General features: G+C 37.4%; 1 protein-coding gene across 1 annotated transcript in view; it reads right to left on the bottom strand.

The window, feature by feature from the left end:
* Nucleotides 1-9,144: 9,144 nt before the first annotated feature.
* Nucleotides 9,145-11,815, bottom strand: part of LOC126094563 (glycosylated lysosomal membrane protein-like) — a 45,433-nt gene continuing 42,762 nt past the window's right edge. Inside the window, exon 7 of the mRNA XM_049909021.1 lies at nucleotides 9,145-11,466. Coding sequence (XP_049764978.1) covers nucleotides 11,295-11,466 — 172 coding nt within the window. The 3' untranslated portion in view covers nucleotides 9,145-11,294. The remainder of the gene's footprint in view (nucleotides 11,467-11,815) is intronic.

The following is an 11,815-nucleotide window of genomic DNA, read 5'->3' as shown; positions in this document are numbered from 1 at the left end:
CTACGCTTTCCCGTCAACTCATCGGTGATCTGGCTAGGAATGAAGGAGAGGCTAGACCATTTCAAAGGCGTTCTATAGGCCATGGGAATAACTGTGAGACTGCGGCCATCTGTTGATAAGAACTGTGTACTATATCGTGCGCCTTCGTTACTTTTAGCACAAGCAATTAAATAAAGTTAATGTCCGAGCAGTGGCTGATAGGAGCTGCAGTACAGGCATTAACAAGTACGGTCGTTCCCTTGAGCCACCGCCTCATAGGTCAATTTAGCTTGGACGGGTAGTATAAAGAGAGGTACCATAAGGAATTCGAGCGACTATGGAAATAACTGTCAGAGATCGGTATTTTCCTCTGACAGTTATCGTTATTGGCTCACAGTTCTCGCTCTCTGGCAGTTATCGGGCTACCATTACAGGTAACCTGGAAGTTGGTAACAGAATAACTGTGTGTCTGTGTTCCTGACACAGTGACTCCAGTCTTAGACCCAGTGATATTTCAGAGACGATGGTTACTGGATGCGAACAAATATTTAAGTACTTCTTCGGAAATAGCCGCTGGCCATCGCGAATGACAAATAACATGTCAGAAAGTATAACATAATACAGTTGAATATAATATTTATTATCCTCATCATTTGTCAGGAGATTGTCAAAATATGTGAATATATTACAGTAACTGCTAATATTTACAGAATTGATACACTTAATAAAAAGAAAAGTACAAGTTTATTGTTAGATAAAAATGACAAAATAATTCCTGATGTTAAAGGTAAACTGGACAGGTGGACAGAATATGTCAAAGAACTATTTGAAGATACAAGAAAAGATCAAAAATTTTATGATAACATGATCGGAGAACGAGGACCAAGCATATCGAAAGAAGAAATATTACATGTTATCAACAAATCAAAGACAGGAAAAGCCCCTGGACCGGATAAGATACCAAATGACATCCTGAAACTCATAGGAATAGACCATATAGATATATTTGTACAATTGTTTAATGATATTTATAATTCGGGAATTATTCCTAGGGATTGGTTGACATCTACCTTTGTTACATTACCCAAAAAGGCTAATGCCAAAACTTGTAATGATCACCGTACAATAAGCTTAATGAGTCACACCTTAAAGATATTTCTAAAAGTTATACACCAACGAATATACAAAAAAGTAGAAGAAGGTATAAGTGAAACACAATTCGGTTTTAGAAGTTCCCTCGGTACAAGAGAAGCATTGTTTGCTTTTAACATATTAGCGCAACGATGTATGGAGGTTAATCAGCCACTATATGTGTGCTTCCTGGATTATAATAAAGCATTTGACAAAGTTCGTCATGATCATCTCATAGAATTGTTAGAAAAGAAAACACTTGATAAGAAAGACATCCGCATTATATATAACCTCTACTACAATCAAACCGCAACCGTGAAGGTAGAAAATGAGTTATCGAATGATATAGAAATAAAGAGGGGTGTGAGACAAGGTTGCGTTCTCTCACCCTTATTGTTTAATATGTATTCAGAAGACATATTCCAGGCAGCTCTATCAGATGAAATAGCTGGCATTAAAGTGAATGGGCTAAACATTAACAATGTTAGGTTTGCTGATGACACTGCACTACTAGCTGGAAACCTCAAAGATCTACAATTACTTCTTGACAAAGTCGCAGAAAAAAGTGAAGAATTTGGCTTGACTCTTAACGTAAGCAAGACTAAGTTCATGGTGATATCTAAAACACACCAACAAGAAAATCTTACAATCAATAGGGAAAGAGTCGATCAAGTACGTAAATTTAAATATCTCGGAACAATTGTAAATGAGGAGATTGAAAGCTCAGAAGAAATTAAATCGAGAATAGGACAGGCCAGAAGTATCTTTAATAAGATGAAAAATGCATTCTGTTCGAGAGACATTTGTTTAAACACAAAAATGAGGTTGCTAAGATGCTATGTATTCTGAAAATTACTATACGGAATGGAAGCGTGGACATTGAAAAAGAAGGACATGAACAGTTTAGAAGCTTTTGAAATGTGGGCATATAGAAGAATACTTAGAATTAGTTGGGTGTCGAGGATTACTAATCAAGATGTCCTAAGAAGAATGGGAAAGGAAAAAGAATTAATTAAAACTATTAAAGTAAGGAAGCTACAATATTTAGGCCATGTTATTAGGGGAGTAAATTACAAAATATTGCAAATAATACTAGAAGGGAAAATTTGTGGGAAGAGAACGAGGGGTAGAAGACGGACATCCTGGATTGACAATTTAAAAAATTGGTACAACTGCTCAACGTCAGAACTCCTTAGATCAGCCAAATCAAGATCAGAAATTGCCATGATGACAGCCAACCTTCTTAGAGGAGACGGCACATGAAGAAGAAAGAAGATACACTGTCAGAATAAAACACAGTTACGCACTTTTAATAAATTTATCATACACAGAATACCCGATCTTGATTGTTGCAACCAAGTGCTGTCAAACCTGAAATATAGCAGAATTTTTACCTAAGCTGGTCCATCAGTCTCTGTTACGATATTCATTTACAGAGCAGAAGGAAGGGTCAATGGAAGCGTCCGATTCCACCCGTCTGCTTCGACGTAAAGGTATTGTGGTGTGTGAATGTCATTACGACACGGTGTTTATGAGTTGGTTTTTGTGTGTGTGTGGTGGGGGGGGGGGGGGGGGGGGGCTGGCCGATCTAGTTTGCAGTGCCAGAATTTGCTGGTGGTAATTAATTTTTATTCTAGCTGTTATGTTTTGTGTATTTATGGAGTATTAAATGTGATTTAATTTATGTAGTAATGATTGATTTGTGGACTTTTGGGATTGTGGTTTTATTTTTCGCAGTTGTAGGTGTTGGTTTTTTGGCATCAGTAGCTGTGGTGGACCTATATAGGTCACCAGAAATGACCGACTCCCATTTTCATAGTTGTATGTGTTGACGTTTTGGTATCGTCATCTGAGGTTGACCTATGTAAATGAAGGAAAATGTCCAATTCCATTTTTCGTACTTTTAGTTGTGGGTATTGGTGTTTTGGTATGGTTACCTATGGTTGACCTATATTGTTCAAGGGAAGTGTCCGATTCCTGCAGATTTTTTTTTTTTACTTGCTTGTGCTCGCCCTAAAACCCCCAACTTCCCGCAGTTGTCCTGTTGGTTTGATTGTATTTTTGGTGGGAGATGTTATTGTATTATTTATATGTATCTTCCTGTTTGTTGCCATGTGTATGTAGTGACGTCACACACACATTTAAAATAGCCATTTCCAGCATATTGATGACGGGTGGAATCAGACACTTCTGTATCAAAAAGTCTTTCAAACACACTGTAAACCGTGCTTTATCTGAAACCAAGTTTTTAATGGTTGCTGACTTGCTGGCAGTTTATTGAAAATGCTCCTGAATATTGGACCTCGTTTGGACCAAGGTAAGTGATTTTAGGTCTTTATGTAGAGTGCAGTTCCTATTTCTAGTACTGATATGTATTGAGCTATTGGTTGGAAACACTTGTAACAAATTTCATTAAGGAATAAATATGCTAGGAAGCAGTGGTTAGAATACAAGGTTCCTACATGATGTTCTTGAATTTATACCACAAACGATTTTTATTACACGCTTTTACATGCGAAAAACTTTTACGTTTGATGAGTTACCACAGAATATGCTCCCTTATGAAATAATAAAGTGAAAAAATGTGGTATGCCCTTCCAACTGAATTTATTATCGAGTTGCAGTCCCAGAACTGTAACACTGTCAACCTTTTCGATCTACATGTCTTCATATGTTGTAAATATGCTGTAGCTGGAGAAATCGAGCAGTTTCCAAATCTCACATAAAACTTGGATTAGCGTACTCACACTTTCAACAATAGGACTATCTTTTACAGCACAGGAGTAAACGAATCTGTCACATTACGTATATTTTTTGTTGTATTACAAGACTGTACACTTTATTATGTGAGCAGCACAAGAAATTAAGCTTCGTATTTAACCTACAGTATTCAGTTTACATATTTCTACATACTTAAAAACGCACGTTGTTAACATTTTACTTAAACAGTGCTGTGCCGAATTTCCGCGTACTTTCTGTTGCAGCTGCGAAGATAATATTTCTAATAGCGACCCATAATCTACAAATATATAATATGAAACACTAATAATCGTTCTAACATCAACTAAAATGTACCCGGAGTTACTAAGCTAAGGTTACGACACGATTCATACGACATTCCTGCCATTTCACACTACTCGCAGTTATACTAATCACTAAACTGATGGATTCCAACTTGTCGTTATTTAACTGTAGCCCCTCGGAGTATTCGGTATCGGCTAGCGAAAAATAACTTGGCAGTTATTAATAACCGTTAAAAATAACGGTAATCAAAGAATCACTGGAACTGTGATAACGGTTACTCCAGAATAACCGTTTGGCCCACCTCTATATCACACGAATGTGCCAGTAAAATGTCTTATCTTCAGGGTTCGAAATTCTTCTAAATGGCTCGTCATCAAAAAGTTGATTTTTAAATGAGAGTCAAACGCTCTGTGATTTAATAAATTCATGGTACATGCTCGCACATAGTTCAACTTACGTAAAAGGATATTTACTTTGAAAGTAACGCTTTTCAAACCACCATTCGCAATATTTTCCCGCGACCTGTTAGAAATAGGTTCGTTTCGGCAGTTGCCACAGAGCGCAAATAACAGGCGACACCGCGCTTGCGCAGCTATCATGACGTAGGAAGCCCGTATGTACGTACGTGTAAAATATTAAAAGATCACACATTATGTCATAAAAGAAACAAGACATCAGAAGATACTCCAAGAGCATCGGAATTTCGTGAACCATACTAAAATCTGCACATTTAAAGTGCATACTTAAAGTGCACATATGTATGTCCAGATTCCCAATGAAGTAGACCTCGACCTGATGTTAAGCTTTTCAGTGTGGTTTCTGGGATGTAAATTTTCTTGGAGCACCAGTACTGTATTATATCATGTTTGGTTCTTTACTATGGCATAATGCCATACGTGCTAGAAGATGAAAACATGCACTTGTAATGCAGCGAACAGTTGAAACTACTGTGGAATTAAACATTTCGTTTCAAATACATTGACTTCCTCTGCGGAAAAAGTTTAAAAAAGTCAAATTTCTTTAGCAAACAGACAAAAATAGCTTCATTGTTCCGCAAGGCGATTAATGCTTGACTGTCAGAAAAGTGGAAATAAAATAAAATCTAAAACTAATGACATATTTTAGCCTTCCGTAGTTATGTGAATGCATTTTAATTCACTTGATAGCACCCGGCCACAGATATCCGTTTTGTTTTCATTTGACGTGAGAGTAAACGAGGGGGAAACAGCAAAAATCACTAAATGTAAACACGGGTCACGTGGAGACTACCCACTATAACTCAGACTGCTCTGCGCATCAGCCCCGGATCTACGATATTTGCGAACCGGGTCAATACTAAAAAAATCGAATTTTCAAAAATATGTCCATCTTGTAGCACATATCTTTTTGAAAAGTCTGAAACATAAAACATGTGTTCGAGGAAATGATAAGACCTATTATTTGGTCTTAAGTGTGCCAAAGTGCAGTGTCACGCCTCTTCATAAAGAATTCTTCTACCACACGTCACTGTATTTCGCTCTGTGGAATTTAAACGTGCATATTTTGTAATGGATGTCATCAGACTATATTCAGGACAGTGGAAACTGAAATGTCCTGTGGTGCCTCTCCCGCTCCCAGTCGGCCGGTTTGACAGCCTGCCCCTCTTTAAAAAAATCTCGCAATTAATAGCGGATGGGATTTTTATAATTGGGAGAACAAGAACTCTTCAGAAAATTTGCATTCTTTATTGCCTATTAGCTAATAACTTGCTGTTGTGTGTGATATAAAATTAAATAGGATACATAAAACCAGTAAAAACCAGACATAAGCAAGAAATCACACATTTCTTCAGTCCTTAGCTCCTAGCATTTTTTTCTCTCTAATTTTGCTACAGCTTTACATGGCGTGCTTCCTTTCTGCGAAAGAATCTATTACCTCACCAAAGTTCGTCAAACGTTTTGCTACATGAAAAATCGAAATGTCGTTATCTAACACTGAAAAAGCTGTTAACACAAATAATACCCAAGACTGGTGTGGTTTCTCGATCTGATTACGTCTATTTTGTCACTGTCTGCCAGATAAAACAAAATAGGCCTTTCTAATATTGCAGCAATTTTGTAACATACACCGAATAAACGATACTGGTTTGGCACAAATGGTCATTTTTAAAACACGACAGAATATAATTCACTAAGTACCAATATCAAATGCCTACTACAAGGGAAAAACTTTATGTTAGGAAATAGTTTCACATTTCATTCATACGCACCAGTTTTCTCAAGCATGAGGTCGAAAAGTAGTATTACGAAATTTTTATATAAATTTGGAATCGTCTTATTCTTCCATAATTTGTGTGATGTCCCCGTTTCTTCTCCTTCCTCATCACCAACTCTGTAGCTATTACTGCCATTGTCAAAATTTGTTCACCCATTAACTTCACAAACCCTGCCAGAATCACAGGTTTAGTTATCCCGCGATTATTTTCCGGTTAGGCACGTGTTTGTACAACACGTTTTCCGCGTTACTTCCAGAATAGAACTTAAGCGGCTGCTTGGCGGGGACTGTACTACTGGTCCTTACTAGTATAGCGATCTGGCCAAAAATTTTCTGCCAAAATTTCATTTTCTTGGATACACCGAGAAGATAATACGTAATCTTTTCACCTGTTATTCCTCTCAGTCGTTTATTTCCATTCTGGTAGTCTGAATCTATAGATTTTGCTAGTAATTATGACAACGCTGATCATTCGCAAACCCATTCAACCACATAATCAGACAGTGAGCATTCATCCGTTCGGCTTTACTCCGCTCAGCTCGTATAGCCCCGTCCCCTTTTGTCTGCGGAAAGTTTATTTCTAGATGCGATGAGGATTCTCCTGACAGAGAAATCACGCATTCAAAAATCAACTTTTGATTCATTCAGAAATCAACTTAAAATATGTTCAAAAATGTCCAAAAACTAACAGGGAAGCGTTTCAAAATCATATGAATAATCGATAGACAAACGTGCACTGGATGCTAGGCGCTTTGTGAAACAAGTACTTTTCCTCAAGAATATGAATTTGGCGCCCCCTTCTCCCAGTAGCATCCCAGATCACGTAAGCGTGATCTGGGGTAGCATCTAGCTGCTTGCACAGCCAACAGCCACATTCCTGTAGCCAGAAGCGGGAGAATCTTTAACTCAAACGCGACTCAATTGCGCATGTGCACGAGCCCGCTCGTAACTCTAAAACGAATCTCATGTAAACATTTGTGACTTCACTCTCATCGGAGGCACTTTGTTGTTATAAAGCATTGCATAGTCTTCCTAAAGCCTTTGACACATTTTGCTGTTGGCAGACACTTGCATGAGCACTGTGTGTCGTCGTATATGGCGCATTTCCTTTGCAATTTATGTTATTTTCTTTTTTCACTCGTTTATGTTTTATTGTTGAAGTATTATTCTGCAGTAGCGGGATACAGTAATATCCTTTGTTAGAGTATCGGTTCTTGCCAGTCAAAATTACAACAATTTAACTGAAAACTAAAACAATGAAAAATTCCCGGGTTTTTCCCGGATCGTAACCCTGAAATAATGTAGTTTCTCCTTGCTTTCAAACATTTTATGCACCACTACACAATGTTTGAGTTCTACAATGGATTACATTTTTTAACATGCTAGGTTTTTCCAGCTGTTTTGAAATCTTTTTGATACACATTTCAATATATGGTAATGTATAGACTTGGATGTCAATTACTTACCAATCCAAGTCAAAATTGCACATTTCTGCATACTGTTAATGTATGAATGAGTTCAAAAATATTTGTAAACTGCAAAGACACAGTTCAGAGTTAGGCCACAGATTTTAGTCAAGCGTTCTCTTTAAACTTCCTGGCAGATTAAAACTGATGCTAGACAGACTCTAATTCGGGACCTTTGCCTTTCGCGGGCAGCTCAGGAGGTAGATCACTTGCCTGTGAAGTGATGGGGTATGTTAGGCTGCTGTTATCAACCCTCTTACTAACAATGTCTTTAGCAGCTCATTTCTGGCAGCTGAAATATTGTTGTCTTCATGAAGACTGAGGGTTTTAGCACTTCACACCAATGGCTGGAGGTACCCTGGTATATTGCAAGTGGTTTAGAGAAATGGGAATAGAGCGATCTGTGACAAGCCTCTGTGTGTGAAGGTTGGGTTGCGGCTCTGTGACCATGTTTCAGTTAGTGCACTGAAAGTAATACTCAGCTCTCATGGGAATTAGCTAAATTTCATAATGCGAACTTTTACGAACTGAACTGGTTTATGTGGCTACACAGAAAGTATGTTTCTTGAGCACAGTGCAACTGTTGGGACCAATAATCCTGCTGTAAAGAGCTGGAAAACAACATAAAATTTTGTTACAAACTTGTGTTCTACCTCATATCATAACAAACTTATTTCCCCATAAAAATAGGAAGCAAATTGCAGATTGGTAACAGACACAGAAATTTGATGATAGCAACATGTGTTTCTGAAACTTCCTGGCAGATTAAAACTGTGTGGCGTACTGAGACTCGAACTCAGGACCTTTGCCTTTCGCAGGCATGTGCTCTACCAACTGAGCTACCTAAGCACGACTCATGGCCCCTCCCCACAGCACTTCTAGTTCTGCTAGGTTCACAGGAGAGCTCCTGTAAAGTTTGGAAGGTAGGAGACGAGTTACTGGCAGAAGTAAAGCTATGGGGATGGGGCTTGAGTTGCACTTGGGTAGCTCAGTTGGTAGAGCACTTGCCCGCGAAAGGCAAAGGTCCCGAGTTCGAGTCTCGATCCGGCACACAGTTTTAATCTGCCAGGAAGTTTCATATCAGCGCACACTCTGCTGCAGAGTGAAAATATCATTCTGGAAACTTGTGTTTCTGATGCACCTCCTTCACTCATTCGATTCCTGTATATACTTTGAAGCTTCCAAGGGGATGGGATCCACGCACTATACAATGATGTCAATGTTATTGATTGAATGTAGGTTTATCAGTTGTATCCTGTCTGACACTGGCATAGTGCCAATGAAATGAGCATTTAAAAAGTTTTACCTTTTTATTTGAGACACCTGTTTATTATTCCCACAAATTTCAAAACTTTCATAAATTTTATGAATGTCACTATCAGCGTGCCAATAACTGAAATTATCATCTTGTTTTGTGCTATCATTTACATTTGAAGGTACTTTCTGATGAAATGTATCACTGAACATTTATCAGAGAGGGTTACATTTATTCCTAATATAGGTTTTAATTTGCAGTTATTCTCAAACAGATATCAAGTGGTGAAACTGGCACTATTTTTACTCCCTCAAAACCTCCATTATGTATTACAAAAACTTACAGTATGAAGGCCTCCAAAATGTTTTTTTTAAAATAATCATTAGAAGTAGGTGATGACAATAAAAAGAACAGGAATGAACACAACAAGTCTTTACATCAAGTATCAAGATTAAAAAAAAAAAAAAAAAAAAAAAAAGGTACAACAATATACTTACAAGGATATCTCTAAAGTAAGTCTATTTACAATAATTAAAGCATGTAGTTTATTTGATCTGCATCAAACATATATTTCTCTGAGTATTTTACACAGCTAGTAGTTAGAGCATTTTGAAAACAATGACTTTGGCGTGCAAATAAATATGAGATGTACATTACTTTATTCTGCCTCTAAGAAATGGCAAATGACAATTTTCTCTACCCTATTCCCTTCAATTAACTACTGTTTCTTGAATAATACAAGAAACATTGCTGGGCTACATAAGTCACAGAGGAGGTTCAATAATTACAACTCCGTCTTTGCATCAACTTATGAATTAAGCTGCCACATCAAAAGCTTCTTTATGAAGGCACCAGTAATTAAATGAATACGTGGATTTTTCAACACCAATATTATATTACACAGTTTTAAAAACTCTCACTATCTGCGACTTTGTATAAATTAGATATAATAAATAGATTACAATTTCACATAAAACTTATATTATCTTCAGCAAGTTCATGAAAATTTGTTTGCAGAGACTTTCACTATTATCTATTACACATTTTCCAACAAGCTAAAATGCACGAGCTGGTGCAGATATGATACTCTGTGAGCAGTATTTAATATTATCATCTCTATATTTTAAAAAGAAGCTTTGTACAGCATGCTGCACATGACAGCACTAACATTCTTTAGCTTATGATAGCTTGAGAATGTTTCTACATGTTTGGGTAAACAGCCTCGACCTGATTTCTGAATTGCAAAACCCTTTTTAATGTCCATCGTAGGCTGTCAAATTATTCATACTAGATGAAGATTCGCTTTAGAAAAATAAAAAAAAATTCTCTTTGCAATGTGGGGATTGGGGGACTGCTCAGACTGTTTATTAGCTGGCATAACTGGTAGAATCTATTCAGGGATTGGGTGATACCTTGCACTGCTTAGCTGGCACATGCCCACTGCTGTCGATGTAGTCTTTAATGCACAGGATTTTCTAGCTGATCCTTTAGGAGATTCAGCAACAATGAAGTAATTGTTTCTACAAATATCAAAACTCAATTTTCGTACTTCTCTTCATGGAGATTCACCAGTACTGCCTGCATAGGTGAATCAGCTTGAAAAGAAGTACAGGACTCAGCTTTTGATATGAGGAGGAACAGCTACTGCGTGGTTGCAAAAATTCAGGCCTGAATATCTTCAAGTATCAGCTATCCAATGGTGTACTGGAATGCCAAGCCACCCCCTACTGCAAACACAAAGCTATGCAATACAGACATCAGCAGCAATGGACATGTGCCAGCTAAGCAGTGCACACGATTCCTCAATCCCTGCATGGCAAAATGAACGTGTACTTAAATACAATGCAAGTCTTAAAAATGTAATGTAACACCATGGTACACTAAAGGTCATCTTGTATAAAGAATCTACCACCTATGATGGATATTAGTATGGTTTTATCATTCAGCTTTTGAAAAAGTATTTCCTTAAGCAAGAGAGCTTACTTCACAGCAATATTATCACAGAATAATATATTTTGCACACACACACACACACACACACACACACACACACACACACACACACACACACACACACACACAAGTAATGATTGGAAAATATTTAGAGTACAAGAAAAATAGTCTATTTCATACACAGGCACTTGACATCAAACAGGGCTGCATTTGCATTTACAAGTAGCCCAGGGTCAACTAGACAGTAAAAGATCATCCTTGTTTTGCGATATCTTGCGAATGGACATCACAATACCACTGATTACAACCAAAAGAGCAGGAAGTCCAAGGCCAATACTGATTACAAGAATAACCAGTAGTGAGAAATCTTCATTTGGTGGCTTCCCATAGCCAATGGCAAATGTCCTGCAAAGAAATTAAATACACATATACTGACAGCAATTTAATATGACAAAATTCTAAAACTAAAGTTGCTCTTAACCCTAAAGTTGGTCTGAACACCAAAGAGCTTTACTAGAAGTGGTCGTATTGTAGACGGTATGCCCTTGCCTTCTATTGATATTTAAAATGAATTACCCAGCCAATTAAAGGGAAACTCACTGAGTATAACAAAAAGAACCATCCAATTAAAAAAAATCATCACTATTATGTTATTTGAGATATGAAAGTGAATAACATAGTGTGGATAGAGCAAAGTCTCGAGTTTTAAATGGTTCCTGCTAGGAAGCAGTGTGCACTCACTTCAGTTCTAGTA

The sequence above is a fragment of the Schistocerca cancellata genome, chromosome 8, assembly GCF_023864275.1.
Source record: "Schistocerca cancellata isolate TAMUIC-IGC-003103 chromosome 8, iqSchCanc2.1, whole genome shotgun sequence".
Classification (NCBI taxonomy): Eukaryota; Metazoa; Arthropoda; class Insecta; order Orthoptera; family Acrididae; genus Schistocerca; species Schistocerca cancellata.
Note: the sequence above shows the minus strand (reverse complement) of the source record. Positions and strands in the feature narration are given on the sequence as shown.